The sequence below is a fragment of the Papio anubis genome, chromosome 4, assembly GCF_008728515.1.
Source record: "Papio anubis isolate 15944 chromosome 4, Panubis1.0, whole genome shotgun sequence".
Classification (NCBI taxonomy): Eukaryota; Metazoa; Chordata; class Mammalia; order Primates; family Cercopithecidae; genus Papio; species Papio anubis.
In genome coordinates, this window is record NC_044979.1 from 177,911,938 (window position 1) to 177,936,897 (window position 24,960).

General features: G+C 47.0%; 1 protein-coding gene across 1 annotated transcript; it reads right to left on the reverse strand.

The window, feature by feature from the left end:
• Positions 1 to 1,846: 1,846 nt before the first annotated feature.
• RSPH1 (radial spoke head component 1) lies at positions 1,847 to 24,739 on the reverse strand. Its single transcript, XM_031665770.1, is given in 9 exon segments — positions 1,847 to 2,232; positions 5,216 to 5,365; positions 6,755 to 6,917; positions 10,972 to 11,043; positions 14,007 to 14,142; positions 14,706 to 14,796; positions 21,199 to 21,304; positions 21,407 to 21,520; positions 24,595 to 24,739. Coding segments are annotated over 9 exon segments (939 nt in total). The 5' UTR covers positions 24,649 to 24,739; the 3' UTR covers positions 1,847 to 2,179.
• Between the last annotated feature and the right edge of the window lie 221 nt (positions 24,740 to 24,960).

Here is a 24,960-nt window from a genome sequence, read left to right on the forward strand (position 1 = left end):
TCTAATAGTTTTCTAGATTTTGTGCTGCTTATCCACTTTTCATTTGTAATTTTATTATAATATATTTTCCTATTCTAAATAAACATTTGTTTTAACCTAATTTTATATTCATAATGCTGTATGCTCTTTCTTTTTTTTAGATTTTTTTTTAAATGTATTTCATTAAGCCGGGCATGGTGGCTCACGCCTGTAATCCCAGCACTTTGGGAGGTTGAGGTGGGCGGATCACCTGAGGTCAGGAGTTCGAGACCAGCCTGGCCAACATGGAGAAACCCCGTCTCTACTAAAAATACAAAAATTAGCCAGGTGTGGTGGCTGGCGCCTGTAATCCCAGCTACTCGGGAGGCTAAGGCAGGAGCAACATTTGAACCTGGGACAGGTTGTAGTGAGCCAAGATCACATCATTACACTCCAGCCTGGGCAACAAGAGTAAAACTCCATTTAAAAAAAAAAAAAAAAAAATGTATTTCTTTAGAGATGGGTATCACTATTTTGCCCAGGCTAGACTCAAACTCCTGGGCTCAAACAGTCCTCCAGCTGCAGCGTCTCGTGTAGCTGGGACTACAGGCTCATGCCACCACACCGGGCTTGTGTGCTTTGTCTTAAGGAGGCCCTGTTCCATAAAAGGGCCATGTATGCAAAGTAGTCCCCAAATGCCAAAGGAGCCAAGAAACCAAAGGAGAAGGCAGACAAATCCAGCTTGTCAGTATGGGTTGGTGTATTGGGGAAGTCACACATGGAAGCGTAACCCTGAGCAGCCACAGGACAGGTGACTCTCTGCACTGTTACTCCCCAGACCCGGGGCTTATATACCACAGGGAAAGAGCATACACGCTCCAGCAAGACAAAGGCAACCTTCAGGACAGCAAGAATGCCATGTGCACTATGGCCTCTAATCTGTGCGGTAACGTCAGGATTGACATGTTCTTACGCTAGAGACAGAAGATAAAGCGGAAACCAGGAGGTGTTCACGGGACTGGGGCCGAGCAGACGTCAACATGGTGGGTTAGCATCCAAGAAGGAGCCATTTTTGTCTCCACATGCCCCCTGTTTAGAGACATAGCCCCCAGATTATGTCTCTAAAAGACATTTTGGGGTGAACTGATAGTGTCTGGGGTGAGCTGTTTCAGGGTGAACTGAAGATGTCAGGGATGAACTGAAAATGTCCTTGACATTTGTTAAACCAACTCGAAAGGACATTTTGGGGTGAACTGACGACACTTGCCCTCTGAGTAACTCAGGGGAGGGGAGGGTACGTGAAGCAGAGCCATGCACGATGGGGAGTCGGGCTCCCCTGGGAGGTGCTCACTTACCTGCCCAGGAAGAAGGGGGCAGCCTGGCGCTGGGGAGAGAAAGGAGAGGCAGAGTCTGAGACAGTCCTCAAGAAATGTGAACGAGGTGCAGGCGGCAGCCTCCAGCACACTAAGAAACCGAAGCGTGTGCAAAACAGGCCAAAGCCTGGCCTGCGGGCGGCCCTTCTCCCCAGCCACCTGCAGGGCCTCCACAGTGGCCTGGGCTCCACACGGAGAGGGGAAGGAGTGAGAGGAAGCCCTGTAGGGCAGCGGGCGATCTCCTACCCGAGCCAGCCGTGTACCCATCACGCTGCATTTGAGGAGCGTTGCATATGGCAATCCTCGTGTTCTAAGTGCTTCCTACCTCCCTTGTGGGAAATCCGAGCGAGAGGTTTGGGTACAGAATTACTCTCCCAGCTCAGCCAGAAGCCAAACTTCCATTCACCGTCTCCCGCAGAGTTACAGTTTTCTCTATCCAAGGAGAAGACACCACTGAGAAGCCATGGCAAAACCACCTGGTAACCTTCAGTTTACAAAACTTGAAGCAGAGGCTATTTCAGAAAGAAAGGATAATGAAGAGGTTTATTTGCTATTGTAAACCAACTTAACACACAGCTGAGAAAGAGAGACTAAAAATCCTCTAATAAAGATTGTTAACTGACAGAAGGATTTTGTTTTTGTTCATTTTTCGAGACAGGGTCTCGCTCTGTCACCCGGGCTGGAGTGCAGTGGCGAGGGTCTCGGCTCACGGCAACTGCAACTTTCCAGACTCAAGCGATCCTCCTGCCTCAGCCTCCCGAAATGCTGGGACTACATGTACACAGCACCGCGCCCGGCTAATAACAGAAGCATTCTTATGACACAGTCTCCTCTCGGCTCACTTCATCTTAGTCCTGGAGGTCTGACTGTCTAGTTTCTTCTTCTTCAGAATTAATGTTTCCTGAAAAGAAAAGAGAAACATGAGTATATCACTATTTACTTTGTTCTATTTTTTAAAGTCTTTATTCACTAACAGATCTTTTGCCAAAAAAAATTATTATAACTATTAAGCATTCATCAGTCAAAAATGGAATGTTAAATTTTATCTCATATGCATTTCAACAGTTTTTTCTTTTGGTAATAGAAATAAAATAAGTAAAATACATACTCAAAGTAAATGCTAAGACAAGACTATCCTCAGTAACATCAGTAATCCTCTTACGCCTGCACACCTGTCCAAAACAGCCAGCTTTGTGGATAAAACATGTAATTGCTTGGCTGTTAATTAAAAGAAAAGCAGGCTGGGCACAGCGGCTCACGCCTGTAATCCCAGCACTTTGGGAGGCCAAGATAGGCGGATCACTTGAGGTCAGGAGTTCAAGACCAGCTCGGCCAACATGGTGAAACCCTGTCTCTACTAAAAATACAAAAATTAGCTGGGCGTGGTAGCACATGCCGTAAACCCAGCTACTTGGGAGGCTGAGGCAAGAGAATCACTTGAACCTAGTGGCAGAAGTTTCAGTGAGCTGAGATCGTGCCATTGCACTCCAGCCTGGGCGACAGAGCAAGATACCATCTCAAAAAAAAAGCAGAAATTTGCCACATTCTTATAAGATGCTACATTTAAGTGTTTTGTGAAAGGTGGAGTTATTTTTTATTATTAATTAAACTCTGTAACTTTCACTGTTGGGTATATTAAAGAAATTAGTAGGGTAAGTCTCCAATGTAATGTGGGATTCATGATGAATACATGTTGAACTTGGATTATTTTGGTAAATGTTCTGCCAACTAAGCCTATTTTGTATTACTCCCTTTTCACTTAGGGCCCTCCTGACACCGTGGCCTGGGTGACCCTTTGCTGGGGGCTGTCCTTTGCCCTGAAGGGTATTCAGCACCGTCCCCGGCCTCCACCCACGCAGATGCCAGCAGCATCTCCCTCACCATCCTCCCAAGTCTCCAGACATTGCAAATGTCCCCTGGAGCCCCCAAAACCACTGAGTTAAGGGGGTGTTCCCTCTGTCCAAGGCTGGTGCATGAACCCACAGTCTCAGACGCCCGCTGGTACTGGGCATCATCCACTGGGTCCCACCTCTCCCAGTCTGGTTTTCAGGATTCCTCCTGCTCCATGCCCCCCATGATCTCCTCCACCAAAGTTTCTGGGGCCTCCTGCCTTGCCTGGCTCCAGGGTACCCATCCTCATTGCCCCAGAGAAGCTCAGAAAGCAAGCCTGATACAGGCAATCCCTACGGCCCCCAGAGGTCTCATCCACTGGGCTCACCATCAGGTTCAAAGGCTATCCGGTTCCAAGGGAAAGGGGCCACCTCCCTACCTCCCACTCTTCTGCTGTCAGACTCTGCTCTCTGCCTGGAATTTCCTTCCTGGTTTCACCCATTCCTTGTCACCTCCCTCCCAGCTAACCCAGAGTATCCTGGTCCTGCCCCAGGTGAGTCATTACCTCTCCTGCGTAGATGGTAACACGTCCCTGTCACTGCAGGGAACTCACTGATTCCTTTATTCCAGCTTCCCATTAGGTATTGAAGGGTGAGAGCCCAGCCCCTCACTTCCACACTGCCTATCAAACCCAGTGTCTCCCCCTCCAGCTGTGCTCCACGTGGCTCAGGACTGACATCTGTGGGCACAGCTGGATGATGCTCTGACACCGCGCATACTCTAGCCGCGCAGCCCTAACAGAATCCTGTGGACCCCCTACCCACCGGGGCTCACTCTGTCCACCCTGTGCAAGTCAGAGAAGCAGAGACCATGCTCACTGGCAAAGCCAGGTTTCCACCTGACCCCACGTTGCGCCTCAGCACCGCCTCACTGAGTGCATCGCTACAGCGCTCAGGGCAATTACCGATCGCGAAAGTCTATGCGTGCTTCAAGCATCTAAGAGAAAACGCTTTATGTGATTTCATTATTTCAGGTATTATTTTCAAAGGAATGGGAAGTATATTCTCAATTTGCAACAGAGACAACCTAAGTGGAATGGGACTGCAGACCCTGTGCCCGAGGCCACCATGCCCAGGCTGTTCCCAGACGGCCGTTTCCCTCACAACCATGATGCCCTCTTTCAGTCAGATGTGAAAAGTGTGTTAAGGGAAGAGAGTCCTCTCTCTGGGCTTTCTGCAAGTGCCCACAAGCACTTGGGGAAAGATTTTTAAAGATTCCAGGAACCCGAAGCTTCAGTCAGTCAGAACTGAGGTCAGATCCCTGCCCTATGAGGTGGCAGAGGCAGAAGTTTCTAGATTAATCTTATATCCAAACCCATTTAAAAAGAGCTAGTTCCCAACACCACTCATCTTAAACCACACTCCGGTGAGTCAGCCCTGCTAAAAATCATGCAAATCCCAGCACTTTGGGAGGCCGAGGTGGGTGTACTGCATGAGGTCAGGAGTTTGAGATCAGTCTGTCCAACACGGTGAAACCCTGTCTCTACTAAAAATACAAAGAAATTGGCCAGGCATGGTGGCATGCACCTGTAATCCCAGCTACTTGGGAGGCTGAGGCAGGGGAATTGCTTGAACCAGGGAGGTGGAGGTTGCAGTGAGCCAAGATCGCACCACTGTACTCCAGCCTGGGTGACAGAGCGAGACTCTGTCTCAAAAAAAAGAAAAAAAGAAAAAAGAAAAAAATCACGCAAGAAAAGAATGCCAGGCTTTGCATGTCTGACTGGGCTCTCTGGCCTGGGGGCGGTCCTCCTGTGATAAAGAGCATGGGCACCGCTGCACACCCAGGCCATTCCCACTGCAGCCTAGCTTGCAGGAGGGTACAAGGGAGTAATATTTTGCAATGGCTCCAGTGAGGGCTCACAGGGGGCCCCCTAAGTCTTCCCCAAGTCCTTGGAGCCCAGCTGAAGGCAGACCTTGGTGGAGGGAAGCGGAATCCCACTGTTCATGGCCCCTGTGGGCAGGCCCTCGCCCCACTTCCCTGCGCAGGGACCTCACCCTCGTCCACGTCATAGCGGAACTCCTCCTGGTCATACTCCCGGCTCTCCTCCCGGAGGACGTCTGCATCTTCATCTCCAGGCCTCATGTCCGTCTCACCCTCAAAGCCCTCCAGCAGAGCCTGGGCCTCCTCCCCAGGTTCTCCTGCACCTGAGATAAAACACAGGTCAGAAGCCTGAGTTCCTGGGAACAATGGAGCCTGCAGACCTGTGCAGGGCAGCTGTCCCCGAGGCTGCCGTGCCCCCACCCTCCCCCTCCCACTGGCAGCACCTTGTGTTCCCCATCTCAACATCCACCCAGCCCAGCCCAGGCTTGGCCCGGGGAGCAACCCAGGCCCCACTGCAGTCAGTGGCTCAGGGATGGGAGCAGGTGGTCTGATAACTTTCATTCCTGAGGGTGTTGATGAGACTATTGAGAAAGAGACGTCCCCTGGGGTTCCTGAGAGTGCCAGCCAGAGGAGCCAGCACAGAGGAGAGCTGGGACAGAGGGCAGAGGCTGCCTGGCCATGCTGTGGGCTGTCCCCGAGCTTCCCAGTCACGTGAGCCGAGACATTCTTAGCAGCATGAGCGTTCTTTCACGGAGCCAATCGGACTTGGCTTTCCTCCGCTTGTCATGGAAGGGATCTCACCCGGTGTAGCCACCTTCAACTTTCCCCAGCATACTAAGGACTTCCAGGAAGACCACTGGGTTGGACATGGAGGCACCATGCGGACCCTTCTTCAGGGAAGGACTGTCCCCCCAGCTGCTGTCAGTGCCAGCCTGGGGTCATACCCACAGTCACTCACTGACCTAGGTGAGGGGATAAAGGTCCCCGGGACGCCACAGTGCTCCCCATGGAATGAAGCAAGGTCGTGGAGGCCACGCCTCTGCCTCTGTCCAATCAACCCTGTTTCTTTCCTCTCCCCTCCGCTCCCCGGGAGTGTCCTCCAATCCCAAAGGCTCTCCCTAGTAACATCCCGCACACTCAACTGACCCAGCATCTGATTTTCAGAGTCCAACTACAGCTGGCCTGAAAACAGGATGTCCACAACTCCCACAGCCTACAGGCGCCTCACACCCTCCACCCCACAGCCTACAGGATATCGCCCATCCAGATCCACGATGCCAGTTATCACGCCCTCAGATCCACGATGCAAGAGACATCGCATATCCGTCCGCAGTATGCCAGTTATCGCATGCCGTCCGCGATCGGGATTTTACGCCCCATCCGTCCACCGGTACTCTGAACATCACGCCATCCGTCCGCGGTATACGAGACATCACTTATCCAGATCCACGGTCAGTTGCATATCAGATCCCACGATGCGGACATCGCGCCCATCCAGATCCCGCGGTACCGCCGGGTATCGCCGCCTCCCGATCCACCGATACTCTGGTTATCATATCGATCCGCGATGCCAGGTCATCGCATATCCGATCCACCGATTACTGCCCCACCCTCCACCCCTCCATTCCCCCCCACACCCCTCCACCCCCACAGCTCAGAGGTGCACACCACCCCTGTCCCAACCCAAAGGTGCCCCACACCCTCCACCCCACAGCCAGAGCCCCACTCTCAGCTCCCTGGACCCTCTTGTGGAGTCCGTCCGTGAGTCGGCTCCTTGGGAGGCTGGGTGTCCCACAAGGCCAATTCATGTTTGTTGGCTTTCCATTTTGGAACAACAGTTACTAATTCTTCCTCCTCTTCCTCTTCTCCTCTTTCCTATTTTAAGTGCAAAAATGTACATTTACCAACATTTGTGTCATCTTGGTCTGGAATATTAAAAGTGAGGGAGGAAGGACAGGTTTTGAAAGACAGGTTTTGGCTTGTGTTTCGGCCTTTTTAGGATGTCACTCAGGAATCAGACCAGTTGCCGACTATCCATGGTATAATCTCAGGGTTGAGAACGGATCTCGAAAGAGCCAGGGTGAGAAATATAAATGTACATATAAAACCATAATCTAAAAAGAAACAGGGTGTGAGCCATGGGCTGCAGCTTGGCAACCCCTACTCTAGAGGGTATACATCCCCTTACCAGGGAAAGAGAACACGGAGGCTCTTCTGTTCCACCACCATCCTAATCCATCCCCACAGCACAGTGGGTGGCCTTTGACAAAGCCCTCAGGTTGCTGCTGCATTATTTCATGGGTGGCTTTTCCTAAACAGCAACAGGGCTTGGGGCTTATATCAGTAATTCTCCCTTAGATGTTACTGATGCTCTTTCTACCTTCCTGTCATCATCCTGAAATACTGACTTCTAGGAACTTTTTCCAGTAGAGTCTAAAGCTGCAAAGCACTTAATAAGATGGGCTTTATTTTTATCACTGCACAAATTTAAAAACTTTCTCAATCACCGGTAAACCTAAACAGTTATTACCAGTGCTGACAATATATCCATTTAACCAATAGGTTCCTTCAGGGAACAGGTGAGAGGTGTCCAACCCCATGGAAATCCCAGCAAAAGACTAAATACATCCCTGTCACAATCGAATCCTAAAGCTGACTGTCTTTCTTAAGCTTCTGACTCTGTGTGTAAGAGGTTACACACACACACACGTAAATGGAGTGGAACCTCGGGGGAGGACAGTATGTCAAATTCCTCTATGTTTTGTAAGATGCAGATGACTTATAGGAAGCTGCCGTCCACCCAGACCAGAGCACCCTGCGGTGCATGAAGAAGCCATGCTCGGAGGAGGTAGGGCCTCATACTTAGCAACAAAATCAAGCATTTTGGCCATTTCATTTTCTGATTTGCTAGGGACCTGCCCCTAGCCAGTGGTTCCTTTTAGCTGGAGCAAAGCAGGAGAAGCAGCAGCAAAGAAGACAGGGCACTGTGAGGCCACACAGGATTCTGGTCACAGCCAAGAAGGCGGACCGTGAGCAACCACGGGCTGTTTTGGGAAACTAAATAACCGTGGCCAGAGTGATGTGCAGAAAGCAGAATATCGCAGGAGCAGGAATCAGGAAAAGAGGGTGGCTGAGGTCAGGGCCGAGAGTGCCCTGGGGATGTCCAGACTCTGGCCACTCGGGAGGCAGCAACCGAGCATGGACAGTCACTCGATCATGGGAGGTTACGGGATAAAGATTCAAAGACTCCCTTCAGTTTTAGAATCTAACAGACTCTAGGAAGAAAAACGAGAAAAGTTTATAAAACTGTCCGGAGGGCTGGGCACGGCGGCTCACGCCTGTAATCCCACCACTTTCGGAGGCTGAGGCAGGCGGATCATCTGAGGTCGACAGTTTGAGACCAGCCTGACCAGTACGGAGAAACCCCGTCTCTACTAAAAATACAAAATTAGCTGGGCGTGGTGGCACATGCCTGTAATCCCAGCTATTCGGCGCGGGGGTGGGGGGCCAAGGCAGGAGAATCGCTTGAACCCGGGAGGTGGAGTTTGCGGTGAGCCGAGATCGCGCCATTGCACTCTAGCCTGGGCAACAAGAGCGAAACTCCATGTAAAAAAAAAAAAACTGTGGAGAGCACTGAATTGAAAAACTGGTGATGAGTTTAGACTTAGGATTCCAGGCCAGGGCCCTTGGGGTGAAAGGATGGAGCACTAGGTAGAGACAGCAGTGGGTGGCACAGAGCAGGTGCAGGACAGACCCTCGTGCACAGGATCTCCCGCAGCCTTCCAAGCTCCCCGCAGTGTGACGTCTACCTCCTGTGACCAAGGGGGGCCTTCCCCAGCCTCACAGCCAACCCCAAGGTGACGAGGAGTCGGTTTAAAGCAGGGCCTCTGGGTGATGCCAAGGGGTTGAAAAGGGACACAGCAACGAGAAAACAAAACAAGATGACTCGGCTCAGGTTGCGGCACAGTTCGGGTGTCTGTCCCCTTCAATTCCCATGTTGAAATGTGACCCCCAGGGTTGGAGGTGGGGCCTGGTGGGAGGTGCTTGAGTCAAGGGGGCGGATCCCTCATGAATGGTTTGGTGCCCTCCCTGTGGTGATGAGTGAATACTTGCTCTATTAGTTCACATGAGAACTGGTTGTTAAAAAAAAAAAAAATTCCCAGCACCTCCTCCCCTCTCTTTTCCTCCTCTTTTGAGCTGTGGTGCCAGCTCCCCTTCACCTTCCATCATGAGCGGGAGCTTCCTGAGACCTCCCCAGAGGCCAGGCGGTTGCTGGCGCCATGCTTCTTGTACGGCCTGCAGAACCGTAAACCAAATAAACCTCTCTTCTTTATAATCTACCTAGCTTCAGGAATTCCTTTATAGCAGCACAAAAAGGACTAACCCAGGTTGAAAGGGCACTGATGTGATGGTGGGCCCCAATAATCCGTTCCCCGGCTTTCTTCAGAAAGGAAATATGCAGATATGGGAGACTTTGTGTACAATAATATATTCTTAACTCACTAGGAAGGGACGCCTCGAAAACTTCAGAGACCAAAAAGCAAACAAAAGCAAAAAAACTTCAGAGACCAAAAAGCAAAAAAAATTCCACGCGTGTGTCTGCCAGGTTCACGCTCCTCCTTAAAACTCAAAACTTCTTACCATGAGAATGACCTCAGCTAAAGAAATAAGTCAAAAGGATCAAAACCAGCACCAGGGTCAGGAAAGGTTACTGAATTGCTAATTATCTACAGGGATTGGTCAGACATTAATAATGAGAGGAACAGGAACACAGATATTCCCACCTCAACACACATACACATATCTTGATGCCTTATAATGGCAATATTAGCTGACTAGCTTTACTGTCGACCAGGGAATGCCAATGTAGTGTTTTTTTGTTTTTTTTGTTTTTGAGATGGAGTCTCGCTCTGTCGCCCAGGCTGGAGTGCTGTGGCGCGATCTTGACTCACTGCAAGCTCCGCCTCCCGGGTTCACGCCATTCTCCTGCCTCAGCCTCCCGAGTAGCTGGGACTACAGACGCCCGCCACCTCACTCGGCTAGTTTTTTGTATTTTTTAGTAGAGACGGGGTTTCACTGTGTTAGCCAGGATGGTCTCGATCTCCTGACCTCGTGATCCACCCGTCTTGGCCTCCCAAAGTGCTGGGATTACAGGCTTGAGCCACCGCGCCCGGCCTAATGTAGTGTTAATATTAATGTTAGATATTGGAAAGGAAAAAAAGAGAGAAAGACTTACCAATGGCACGTTCAGAGGAGCATGCCGCACACCAGACAAGCTAACAGCCATTGGACAAACTGTGGCAACACCAGTTACAGATTCAGTTGTCACTTCTGGGACCTAATACTATTTAGAACCCTCCCACTCAGGGTTAGTTTATTTGTTGTTTGTTTTTGAGACAGAGTCTCACTCTGTCACCCAGGCTGGAATGCAGTGGTGTGATCTTGACTCACTGCAAACTCCGCCACCCAGGTTCAAGCGATTCTCCTGCCTCAGCTTCCTGAGTAGCTGGGATTACAGGCGTGCACCACTATGCCCAGCTAATTTTTGTATTTTTAGTGGAGACAGGGTTTCATCATGTTGGCCAGTCTGGTCTCGAACTCCTGACCTCAAGCAATCCACCCACTTCGGCCTCCCAAAGTGCTGGGATTACAGGCGTGAGCCATTGTGCCCAGCCAGGATTAGTTTCTATTGACAAAAACGGTATCTATCAACAAAGTCTAGAGTTCTGCAATAACTGGGAAATGATATTGTTTGCTTCTGGCAATTTAGTTCTGTACTAACACATGCAACCAAGGAAAATGAAAATGGGAAAGTTCCTAAGAGTTGGCAGAACTTTTAGGCAAATCACCTCCAACCTTGTAGGATCAATAGTTTTGAGCAGCTACTTGCCTGTTAATGTAAAAACCCCATACATGCTTTGCAACTTACCATATCTGTTAAACGATATTCACCATGTTGTTCACACCCAACATCAAATATATACTTTCCAGGGCCAACAGGCTGCGAGCAAAGAGAAACTATTCTTAAATGTCAACACCCAGCAGAAAATACAAAATAAAAATGTCACCACCACAATACCCACCTCAAATCACAAAATTGGGTAAAGTCTAACATGGATTAAAGAATGCTTTTATGAACGCATGGCTAATGGAATTGGGAAGTATGTGCCCTGTTTTGTTTACTTTTGAAAACTTTAACCACATTTTACTTTTTTATAAAAGTGCTGTATTCACTTTCAGAAAACCTCAGTGAGTCAGCATCCACAGGCAAACTAGCTAGAGATGGAACTACTACTAATATGTTGATGCATTCTTTGTAACTTTGCTTCTAGTGTACATTGTTAAATAAAAATCTGATCATAATTGTACATACTAACTCACACTCTATTTTTACTGAGAAATAGGGCATGAACTACTTCTCATATTTACAAATATTCTTTCCTAACACCAGTTGCCACCTGGTATTTTATTTCATCTATGGATTGTAACCTATTTTACTCAGTTACCATTGTTGGTATTTGGGATACTGATTTTTTTTTTTTTTTTTTTTACAAAGAACGCTCCGGTAAACATACTCTGAGTTACAACTTTATGTACGCTTTTGATACCGTTCTTAAATTCTCAGAATTTCTGGACAAAAGCATACATGTATTTTGATTAGATGAGGCTCTGACCACTTCATTCCCACAACTGCACTTAAGAGTCCCAGATCCTCAAACTCTTGATTTTAGGAGTGTAAAAATTTTCTATTTTTACATGTTTTTTTATATAAAACAATGGGGTCTCACAATTTTAATTCACTTCATTTCAGTTGTTGGTAAGCCTGCATTTTTTTCAAGATTTTTAGCCATTTGCATCACATTGATTGATAAAACACTTTATATATTAAACGTTGCAAATATTCTCTTCCATTTGACAGTCATCTCTCAGATTTTCTTTACAGCATTTTCTAATCTATAAGAAGTTATTTTTATGAAGCTAAACTTACTGGTTTTTCCTTTCTATTTCTGTTTAGAAAGTTCTCTTTCCTCATTTCAACGTTAATATTCATCGACTTTTTTTCCTATATTTCCTAGGGTACACTTAAGTCTTTACTTCTTCTGGAAGGTATCTTCATCTGTGTGAAGGCAAAACTATTATTTTCCTCCCAAATAATTATCAAGAGTTCCTAGCACTATGTCTTGGCTCCTCCCATCATCCCTTTATTAATTTGACATCCTTATTGTGTGTGAAATTATTTTATGTACTGGAACCTGTCTCTAGACTTTCTAATTTGCTTCATCGGTGTGTGTGTGTGTGTGTGCATCCTGGTATCACACTGTTTTAATTATTGAAGCTTTGTAGTACTGATAACTTGTCCACAAGGACATGTACAGGGAATTTTCTGAGGAAGACACACAAACCAGCAATAAACGGATGACAACATGTTTGACCTCACTAGTAATCGGGAAAGTACACATTAAAACAATGAGATGACATTTTTTACCCTTAAGATTGGAAAAAAACAAAAACAACATTAAAGACTGAGAATATCCAATGTTGATGAGAATATATGCCAAAGAGACTCATATTCTATTGGCAAGAGTATTAACTGACACCAGTTTTTAGGAAAACGGGCACTACCGATTGTGATTTTAAATGCCAATCCTCAAAGGTTTCACAATTCCATTATCTAACCTACATAATAGTCTCAAATGTGCAAAATGACAAAGATGTATCTTTATGTATATTTTTATATCCCGATACAGTATGATCCTAATTATGTAATTAAAACCCCCAAACAATAATTCTGTGTCAGATGACTGTATTAGAATGTACTTACATGACACATAGAAATAGCACGGAAGGATTGGGCCCAGGGCAGTGGGGCAGGATCCTCGTGTTTAAATGCTTTACAATTGAAATGTACTTGTGTATTATTTGTATAATTTAAAGTTTTTTACTAACTAGCAAAGCAAAGCCTCCATTTTAACCCTGGTTTTTCAGACTGGTTTAGGCTGGACAAGCTGATTGATTCTTCCAGATTCGTTTTCATCAAATTCCCTTCCTCTGCAACCACCTTCCCATCTCCTCCAAAAAGACCCATAAAAATTTGCTGGGAATTATATAAACAATGTGTGGGTTTGAGGGGAATGTGCTGTTTTAATGAAGACTAAAAGTAAAATCTGTGGTTAGGGCATGAATTATATATAAATGAAAACTGGGTTCTAAGAGTCTGAAGAGACTTCATTAAATCAGCTAAACATTCCCTCTGTCAACTTCTAACACCACCAATTTGCTCGCAAATTCTCTCTTCAGGGAAAGTTTCTGCTCAACCCCTGATCAGAGCTGCCACAACGGCCTGAGTATTAGCTTCTGAATTATTCAAGGTTTCTCTGTACAAGAAGGGCAAGAGGAACCACCAAGTCTTCCGAGCAGAAACGGCCCACCGTGGGTGCTGGAAGCTGGCAAGCCTCCAGACCCAGGGCCAGACCCTCGGCAGCCTCAATTCCCACCACGACTAGGAGCATGCAGGCTGGCCTGCAGCACGAGGAGGGAGCTGGGGGTCTTCCTCCCCAGGGATGGCGCACCACCCCTTCCAGAGAAACAAAACACAACCCCCACCCCCACGCTCAATTGCAGGAAACAGATATTTGGTATCTGATTTACCGATGAGAAGGAATACACACAAGAGGTTCCAATGCCCCCACGTGTTCTATAACAATGCAACAGGTCCCCGCTGAAAGACAGTGGGAGTTTGTACTGAGACCCAGAGAAATGGGCCAAACCCTCCCTCCCCCCAGTTCTGTCCTCTGTGGGTACCAGAGGCTCAGAGAATGGCACAGCTGTCTTGTTCCCCACATTTGAATAGGCTGGACTCAGTTTTCTGTGAGTTTTTAGTATTCTCCGGTCACACATTTGCACAGGCTGCCAGAGGGGGTTATTTTGTACTTTATTGGCAAATGTCACTTCCCATGGACTTACATTTTTGTTCAAGAACTTGCCCTGGTACCTGTGGTTCAGGTGAATGAGCTCGGCCGCGCCCTCCTGCTGTCCGTTCACCCAGGTGCCAACATACTTACTGCCCGTCTCCGCGTATAAATAGGTGCCTTGCCCGTGCCTGGTTAAGACAAGGGGAACATGGTATTTTGTTCCAGCACAGTGAAAAATCTCCCAGGTTTAAAACACAGACATTGACATTGAGGGGGGCCCAGGCTGATGCAGGCTCAAGAGCGATGTAGCTTCTGTATCTGTGTCTAGTCAGAAGGTGCCCCCTGCTCAGTGTGCCCCAAGCACAGGACATTGCCAGAGGCACAGAGGACAGGCCGGCTGGACAGAGGCAAGCCTCTGTGTGTCGGCCGCTTTCCCCAGGGAAGAGGCAGAGCTAGTGGGAGCTGCGGCTCAGGTTCCCCAGTGGCTCTTCTGGTTCAGGTTCCCCTAGGGCTCTTGAGTGAAAGACTCATGTGCTCAGCCCCAACTGAGGTACAGATATCAGTTACTTAAGTCTACACCTGCACAGAAAGGCATCCTTGCCTCAAAGCCATAGGAAGATTGGACCTGCCTGGCAGAATTGGTAACTGGGCTTTTGTTATGATTCTGTTCCTTAATAAGTGTAAACAATCTGCAGACATCATGTTCTCACTACATAAGCAAATCCCATAAGACTCAAGATAGAAACCGAACCTTTGGTGAGTAAACCACTCTCCGGTGTAGGTGTCATTATTGACGTAGTAGTATACACCGTGGCCGTGCCTCTGGTCGTTTGCCCACTCTCCTGAAAGGAACAACACAAAGGCAAGCCCAGGTGAGAAGAAGGGATCGATGCCCTGTACTATGTCTTCAAATTGTTAACCATGGCAGAGGTGGATGTGTTGTGAAGCAAATGAAGCTACATTCAGGGCCCCATGCACACACAGGCCCCTTCTGCTCAGGAAACCCTGCAGAAGAGAGACTTTTAACAGCACCGACCAAGGCTGCTGTCTGTTGCCACTCTAATGTCCCTCCACTTCTCTTCCTTTTGTGCCAGATGGCATGGGTGCTGAGCCACGGTGGAGAGTGGGCTAAGGGAGGGCTGAGTCAGGGGATCACGGGGTACAGGTAGAGTGAGGTGTATGGATGTGGGCCATAGTCACGGTGGAGAGTGGGCTAAAGGAGGGCTGAGTCAGGCGTTCACGGGGTACAGGTAGAGTGAGGTGTGTGGATGTAGGCCACAGCCACCTGCATGTACTAACAAGCACAATTCACAGGTTAGTCAGAAGCACCACGAAGATGCAACAAGGAGGGAGACAAACCAGGGTTGTCTGACCCATTGCCAGTGATCCTACCACCACACTTCATTTACCTTGCAAATGTTTAGTGATCCAGCAACAACTCTAGGGCTTGATCGTCTATCCTCAGCCACCTGCCAGCATTTCAGTCTATCTCCCACCCAATCATCTGGCTCCAACGTGCCACCCTAATCCCAGCTGCACAGCAGCTCCATCCGCCGGTGCCATGCCGTGGCTGAGCCATGCCTCTTCCCTCACCTCCTCACCTCCATACAGGCTTCTGCTAAGTCCTTAGAGGCTTGGTAGGAAGTACTGAAATTGGCAAGGATATCATAAAACTCATAACACTACTCCACAATGCAGACAACTGCAAACTACTGTTGTCAACCACAGTATGAATCCCTGCACTAGAAAACTCAAAATGTCCTAAATCTTACAGCTCACATATGAAAGAAAATTAATAGAGGTCTCCCAAAGGAGACATCTCTTAAAAACGTGCATATTACACCAAGTCATTAAGCTAAATGATACGTTTTGAGACTATGAATAATAAAAAGCAAGTGTTGATCAATTTATTGATCAAAGAGAAAAGAAGGAATTATATTTGTATTCTCTCTATAGAAAACATTACAAAATGGTTGCCATATGGAGAAGCATTCAAAGAGTATTAGCTAACAAAAGGTAGAGAAAAGCTATTCTAGAAGTATGTCAGACATTAAAACTCAGGCTACTTAGATTCTGTGATGTTTGTGGTATTTTTAAATTTTTAACTTATTTTGATTTATCATTACAAATGAAAATTCACTTTTATACCAACTTTATATTTTGTTTTTCTTAAAGAGGGTTCCCAAAATGTATATAAGCTTCTGGCTTACACAAAAACTGGACCTACTTCCACATGAAGATAAAGAATACCCAATAGGCTAAGAAAATGCTAATTATTCAAGCAATATTTGTTTACGTGAATAACCCCAAAATTTACCTACAGAAGGAATTTCTACATATTTATTTCCTCAATCATTCCAGTATTTACTCAGCACCTACAATGTCCTGTGCACTTTGTGAGATGAACAAACAGCTGTACAAAGGACAGTGCATGTCCCCAGGGTGCCAGCACCAGCCTGGGGATGGGAGGTTGGCACCTGAGCAGCAGCCGAGGACAGGGAAGGCAGCACAAAAAGCTACATGGCACAACTTCAAAAAGTGGGTAGTCATTCAGAAAAGAGCAGACTTACCAAAAATTCATAGAGGGAAGGTGGCAACCGCTAACAATTAAGGAAGAGGACTAGGCCCCATGATGTGATGTGTGACAGGAACAACATGAACAAGAGAGATGAAGATCTCCAAATTGAAATAATTCGGTAAAAAATACTTTAGGTCCCTGAACCTAAAGTAACCACGAGGATGTGCAAATACCTAGAGGGATTTGTCTGGATCTTAAGGGGCAGTGATGTGCCTGGATTTGTAGCATTTGCCAGTTTCTGTGGTGTAAATACTCACACTGTGGCCAATTTCAAGCTACACATGGAGCTGGGAAGAGATGCATAGAATGGGTTTTTGTGAGCTATTATGAAGTGGTTCCAGCACAGCCCTGGGGCACAGAGACCTCAGCTGAAACAGGTACATCATTTGGTTTCTTCCCAACAAAAGATCATGACAACATTATTATATCCCTCCTCTCTTGGCCATGTCAGAGCGTCTCCAGGGTCATTGCAAGAAAAATATATTATATATTTTGCAGAAAATTTTCAAAAATGAAAGAGAACAATAATGTTGCAAAAGACACTAAGTTTTGCACCATGAGGACTGTGAGCAAAATTTTTTAAAGTCCCAATCTACTTAAAAAACCTGTTAAGAGGCTCTGCCCAGCATTTTGTAATGCCACCACAGGGACCTTGCACAAAAGGAGAAGGTAATTCAGAGAAAAGTCACCTGCTGAGGCACATCTCTAACAGCTATGAGTCAAGTTTCCTTTTTTGAGGTGAATGACATTTATAAACTTTATTATCGTGGCTTTAAATTTGCACTTAATTTTTTTTTTTAAGTCTTTCTACCCCAATCCTATACTTTCTGATCATTCTTAACCTTGTCAACTGAGGTTTTTTCCAACTATATTTCTCTTCAGGAGTAACTCCCACAGTTGGTTGGTTGGTTGGTTGATTGGTTAACTGGTTGGTTGGTCGGTTGATTGGTTGGTTAACTGGTTGGCTGGTTGGTTGGCTGGCCGGTTGGTTGATTGGTTAGTTGGTTAACTGATTGGTTGGTTGGTTGGTTAACTGGTTGGCTGGTTGGTTGGCTAACTGGTTGGCTGGTTGGTTGGCTGGCTGGCTGGTTGGTTGGTTAGTTGATTAACCGATTGGTTGGTTGGTTGGTTGGTTAACTGGCTGATTGGGTAGTTAATTGGTTGGCTGGGTGGTTGGCTAGTCAGTTGGCTGGTTGGTTGGTTTGTTGGCTGTTTGCTTGGCTGGTTGGTTGGTTGGTTGGTTGGCTGGCTGGCTAGTTGGTTGGTTGGTTAGATGGTTCATTGGTTAATTGGTTGGTTGGCTGGTTGGTTGGTTGGCTAGTCAGTTGACTGGTTGGGTGACTGGTTGGCTGTTTGATTGGCTGGTTGGTGGGTCAGTTGGTTGGTGTGGAGCTGGGTGCTCCTCGGGTAGAGCAGTGTGTCTGGCACTTGGGATTGAAGACAATTTAAAATGAGAAGCTCTCCAAGATGCTCCTCCCACTTCAAATGCTGGTTGATCACTGGTGTGCCATGCTGGCCCATGGTCTTGCCAAGCTGGCTCCCTACACTGCTGGGTAAGTCAAACACAGGAGAGAAGAAGCCCACACTTATGGGGAAACACGCAGTGTCAGACCCTGGGCAGGGTTCCGTGCACTTGCCACAGCATTTGGTATGTGTAATAGCTGAAATACGGTTTTACAGATGCAGAACCTGAAAAGCAGAGAGACTGTATGCATTGCCCAACGTCCCACAGCTGGTGGGTAGCAAGACTGAAATGAAAATTGGAGTCTGTCTGATTCTAACACCGTGCTCTCTTCTCCACAAGCATCCCAAGAGTCAAGTGCTCATTTTTCCAGCTCCTGCCATTTAAGAGCTTCCGAAAAACCCAGCTTCAAGTTATCATATCATTCTCGTTTCTCCACAATGTCTTTATTAAACTTCTGTGTTTTGATGAGTTCTGTTTGACAGGTAACAAGGCCAGGGGGGAACAGCGATGCTCTTTCTCCTCCTTAACCTCAGAGTCCTCAGCTGGCCCTAAACCCCCAACCCTCAGAATCAGTACATGGGGTCCAGGCCTCCCCAACATCTGGCACCCACTCTCCCCTCTATCTCATCTCCCACTACCCCTAAAAACCTCTGCCTTCCTGCCTGTATCCAAGTCACCCGCCACCCAGGACTGTCTCCCCGCTCCTCTCCTGCAGCACTGTAGCCTCTGCTGGTTCCTGGATTCCCTAATTGGACTTGTCTGACCATCTGGGAGACAGGTAGGGTACTGGGCTTTAGGCCGCAGGGTTCTGACGTTGAACACACTGACCTGCACAAAACCATTGTGGCCCATTGTGATGGCAGCCAGCCAAGATACACTGTTATGAATAACTCAGTCACACATTAACTGAGATTTTGTGATTGGAAGAGTATTGGCTTACTATGTTACAAGCTGACCTCAGTTTCCATTACTGCCTTAATGAAGTAAGATACTTATTTAAGCTTTTGTCAAAGAGTAAGTCTCTGGGTAGTGGCTATACCTTGCACCCTTTAAGATACAAAGCCATCTGGAGAATCAAAAATCCCAACTGTTACCAGATGAGCTTTATGTGTTAGCGTGGCATAATAAAGAAATATTGGTCTTTATTCATGGTTCCCAGCACAGAGCTCCTAAAACCCTTGAAATTTCCTGACTGATAGAAATGTTTTTGTCAGTCAAAATGAGACTTTTTTGACCACACCTGAACTTATGCAAATGAGGCTCAGGATGGCCTGAAGATGGGACTGAACACCAGAAAGACCAAGTGATAAGAAGGTTGGAACCTCCAGCCCCACCCACCAACTCTGGGAAAGAAGAAGGAAGGCGCTGGAGATTAAGCTCTATAAAAACTCTTGAGCAAGATTTGATGAGCTTCTGGGGTGGTAAACGTATCATGAGCCAGGAGGATGGTGCATGCCACCTCCACAAGGACAGAAGCTCCTATGCTTGGGAACCTTCGAGGCCTTTCCCTGTGTACCTCTGCATCTGGCTGTTCGTCCATATTCTTTATAGTATTCTTTACAGTAAACCAGTAAACCTAAGTAAAGTGTTTTCCTTAGTCCTATGAGCCACTATGGCACATATCAAACCTGAGTAGGGTGTTGTAGGAACCCCCAATTTGTAGCTGAGTCAGATAGAAGCATGGGTACCCTAGGGATCCACAACTTGATGTTGACATCTGAAGTGGGGCAGTCTTGGAAACTGAGCCCTTAACCTGTGGGGTCTGTGCTAACTCTGGGTGGTGTCAGAATGGAGTTGCATCATTGGAAACTCAGTTGGTGTACACAGAAGACTGGAGAAGTACATAGCATGGAAAATCCATGCATTTGGTGTCAGAGAAACAGTTACCCCTTTTAAACCTTCATATTCAAAATTCCTTAAATCCCTTATTCTAAATATCTTTGTGTGTGTGTGTTGTTCAAATTATATCGATATCTACACTAAAATCAAAAGGGACAAGAATGAGATTAGGTGCATAAGAATTTGGAAAGAGTTAAATTAAGCCCCAAATTAAATTGTTTAAAGTTGATTTAAAAAGCAGATGGTGCTTCTTATAGAGCAAGCCTTCTGGAATTTATGAAACAAAACAAAACAAATTCTGTCTAACAGGGACGATATTAACACCCTCCATCGTGGTTTCAGAATTGGACAGAATCATCACTGACATCTATTAAAATAAGAACCACCTACTGGTTCTTATTTTATCTAGGAGCAAAGCAAGCAACTATAGCTTGCACTTTCTAAGAATATGTCCTCCTCACTAAGAAGTGATGCTGTCACACGTGGTACCTCACAGTCCTAGCCTGTTACTGAGCGCTCACTATGGATCAGGCATGGTTGCAGATGCCTCACCATGCTACAGAGGAGAAAGCTGAGGCAAGGTCACACCTATTGTCACCAGAGTACAAGGACAGGGCCACAGATCTTTCTGGAAATCTGAAGAAAACTATACAATTTCCTTCTTCCTAGGGAAAAAACAAAAAGCCCAGAACACAGAATTTTGCATACACTTTCTGAAGACTCACAGCACGTTCCCTGCCTGTCCCCCTTCCCAGGTTTGGGATATCACTAATGTGTGATCACACCAGGTGACAATGGCACAAGGGGCAGCAGGGAGGCTCTTGGAAATAAAGGAAAAAGAATCCTCCTCAAACATAACGTTGGCCTGTAAGGAATTACGGCACAGATAGGAAAAGTCAGTTTAACAAGGCAGGACGACTCCCAGACAGGAAGCCCTGATGTAAGGAAACACTCGAGTTAAAGAAATAACACATCCGTCAGATGCGGGGTTGGTCAGAAATGGAAAATGCAAAGACAGGTTCAGGAAGATGAATGCCGCAGAGCAGCTGAAGCCGTGGGTCCACCAGCTCCGAGGCCTGCATCCACCCAGCAGCCTCCCTTTTGTCTGCTCCCAGAACATGGACATGCTGGCCACAGGGACAGATTTCCCACTACAGATTCATTAGTGAGTTAATTAATTACAAGGCTTTCATGTTTCTGCGTCAATCCTGTGAATATAGTAACACAATCTGTTCGTTGAATGACTAATCTGGAGCACTTTCAGCTTTCTCATACATGTCAGTATTCACAGATAAGTTCAATCATAAAGAAACAAAAACAAACTTCTGCAACACAAAAATCTGCTTAGTGATAACATTTTACCTTCATATCTGGATCCATCTGGATATATAAAAGTGCCTTGACCGTGCTTTTTATTTCTAAAATATTCTCCGATATATCGAGCACCATTTTTAAATTTGTAGGTCCCCTGAAACACATTGATTATATCATTCATGTCATTGCTGAATGTAGCATTTACTAACAGAGCATTAAACTGAGAAAACCATCCAGTCAAGTCAACGGTTCTGACCTGGCCATGTCTTTTACCGAATTCGTAGCTCCCTTCATAGGTGTCCCCATTAGGTAGCCGCGCCTTCCCGCGTCCGTGCCTTTCGCCTGCCTCATTCCGAGCCCCCTCATATTCCTGGGTAATGAAAATTGACACTATTACAGCTACCATTCATTATGCGCTAACCAGATGCTAAGCATTTTATAAATATCATACCCTTGAATCATCCCACTATACTAAATCCTTGGCACTATAGTCAGTTGTCCCACCTTTCCCACCTTACAGCTGAGGTAGGTAACCACGCCTGGGCTAGGTGAGGCACTGGTCCAAAGCCACACCCCAGCACATGTCCAGGGCGGAAGCCTCATTCCCTCCCTCCAGCAAGGAGCTTGCAATCACTGTGATAATCCTTTACCCTGTAAACAAGGTTAACCAATTTGTGAAAAATGCTAGATACTCTAAGCTGTGTTTTTAGGAGGAACATGCTTGAAATAGCACTTGCAGGTAGAATAGTTCCACACAAAAATACCTCCCCATTTGCTTCCTTCAGTAATCCATGATTTCAAAGGCAAATGCCCTGAGAGAAGCCACTCTTCCCTCAAATGATCCCTGGGGTGGGGTGTGGCCTGAAGAGACCTTTGCCCTGCGAGGAATATCTGATGGAAGGGACAGGTAGGAGTGCACTGAGGAGTACACAGGGCTCTCTTGTCGATTAAGTTTATCTTATTTTTAAAATCCCTAGCGAGAGACTTAAGGTTCAAACACTCATGACCCAATGCTGCAATAATTACATCTATCTATGGTTTGTTTTTGTTTTTGTTTTTGTTTTTGTTGAGACAGGGCCTCACTCTGTTGCCAAGGCTGGAGTTGGCACAATCTCAGCTCACTGCAACCTCTGCCTCCCAGGCTCAAGTGATCCTCCCACCTCAGCCTCCTGAGAGCTGGGACTACAGGCATGCACCACCATTCCCAGCTAATTTTTAATTTTTTTTTGTAGAGACAAGGTCTCACTATATTGCCCTGGCTGGTCTCAAACTCCTGGACTCAAGCGATCCTCCCACTTTGGCCTTCCAAAGTTCTGGAATTACAGGTATGAGTCACCATGCCAGCTCAATTATGTGTCTATCTTAAAAGTAAATCAATAAAAAATGTAACCAAAGCTTGCAATTTTCCTATCCTTCAGAAAATAAATTCCTTACCACCTAATACATGGGTATAGAGTGAATGTAGTAAATAATAACATGCTGAAAGCATCCAGTAATGATTTAACACAGGTATCTCATATCACACTGTGTTTCTTAAATATACATAATAAAATTTATTAAAAATTAAAATTAAAAATGGAATTGGATGCATATAATCTTATTATAACACAAGTACTGACACACTACAATGAGGACTTTAGAAATAAATGTCTGTTCAATTCTTTCCCTTTTCTAGCACTGTTTGGCCCACTAATTCCTGCCTAGAATATAAGATAAAAATTGGTGACCTTACAGATTTGTTTCAGGGTTAGTTTACATCAAAATGTATAAAAGTCCCCTCCTTCCATCCAAGAGGCTTCCCAATACATCCAACACTGAGCCGCTGGGGTGGCTGAACGAGAGAGAAATCCTTTAAAATGACCCCAAATGTGATCTGAACCTAAAAATTATAGGCAGTAAAAAGTTACAAATTCAGTGGGGTCATTTGAGGAGATAAACTAGAAAGCTTGTTTGTCTGTGCAAGTGTTACAGGTTGGGCTCACCTAGAGGCAGACCTTGAACAAGCGATTTTTTTTTTTTTTTTTTTTTTTTTTTGAGACGGAGTCTCGCTCTGTCACCGAGGCTGGAGTGCAGTGGCGTGATCTCGGCTCACTGCAACCTATGCCTCCCGGGTTCAAGCCATTCTCCTGCCTCAGCCTCCCAAGTAGCTGGGATTACAGGTGCCTGCCACCACGTCCAGCTAATTTTTTGTATTTTAGTAGACACAGGGTTTCACCGTGTTGCCCAGGCTGGTTTCGAACTCCTGAGCTCAGGCAATCCGCCCACCTCGACCTCCCAGAGTGCTAGGATTACAGGCGTGAGCCACTGCGCCTGGCCTCATTTTTTTCAGTGCTCTCCTGGGAGAAAGTAGTAAAGAGGGCAGGGAAGAAGACATGAAAGGGCAGGCAGCTAAGGAAGGATGCCATTGCAGGTGAAGTCCCAGACTTGGCCTAATCCAGCAGGCACTCTAGGGGCATCAATTGCACTGCAGACTTTGTCCTGCTTCTTGCACTAGCTACTGGCTGTCTGGCTGGATGTGAATTTCAGGCACTTCTGGCTCTCCATACTGGGCAGGTAGTTCCAGTGCACAGAAGTGGTAGCTGAGCAGCAAATCAGGCAGAAGCTGGGAGATGAGTGCCCAGAGCTAGCAAAAAGGTCTGGGCAGGCACTGACAGCACCACTGCAGAGTGGCTAGATTTTTCAGTTAATTCTGAAAGTACCTCAACTCTGTACTGTGCATGCAGACCATAGCGGCTGAGGTTCCCTACCTGTCAGCCATGGAGAGGTCACCCTATGGAGTAGGGAGGAACTACTTTCTAGGTGGTAGAAATATTCCCACACAGAACCCAGCTCACAGGCTGGGTGTGCTGCTCTTTCTCCTCTCTGCTGCCTAAGCCAGGAAATAACTCCAAAGACCTGGGTCAGTTCAGAAGGGACTGAAGAAAGCACATGTGAGGATACACCTATAAGGTAATACCTTCAGGAACCCTCTTCTGAGCCCAGGGCCTCCTCAGCATTTCTTGGAGTCTGCCAGGAAGCAACTTTCCTCCATGCATCCAAATGCCGAGGGAGCAAATCTCAGCTACAGAAATGACTTGTTCAAGGGCAGTATGGCAGCGTGGGATGATCTGCTCATCTAAGAAAACTGCCTCGATGGGAATTAACACAGGGAGGAGGAAACTTCCAAAGCCTTCTGCTGGGAAATCTTTGCCTTTAATGGGAGGCAGGATGGGGGTGGGGGAAGAACGAGGCGGGATGTGGTAACCAGATGTCATTTCACCTTTCACCACCAGCTTCCAGGATGCACGTAGGTGTGTCTGGCGTGGTCCTCGTCCCTGCCAGGGCCTCCTGGGGAGCTGTGGCTCAGACCTCTGGCTTCTGCCCCTCCTCACTCTCCAAACCCAACCTCGAGGTTCCCCCACCGCTGCGCACCCCGGGAAGCCCCTTCTCATCAGAAGCTCTCACCCCAATATCATTCTCTCCCTCCTCCTCCAACTCCTCCGAGCCCAGGTCCGACATGGTCTCGCCCCAGCCTGGATCCCAGCCGCAACGCCTCTAGCAGGTGGGTAGCAACGGCCTCCACCGCTGCGTCCTGCGTCGCCATGGAGACGCGGCCGGCCCCGCCTCCCTCCCGGCCGGAAAGATGGGGAGCTGGGACTGGCAAGGCGGACGGCGCGGGAGGAGCCACTGGCAGCCTTTGCGTACTGTCATAGCAACGGGAAGGGCGCCTCGACCAATCACCGCCCGGGAATAGAGAGAGGCGGGGCGGAAGGGACGAGGTGGAGCCAGTGGCAGCACTGGGGTGCAGTCATAGCAACGAGGGGCCGCCTT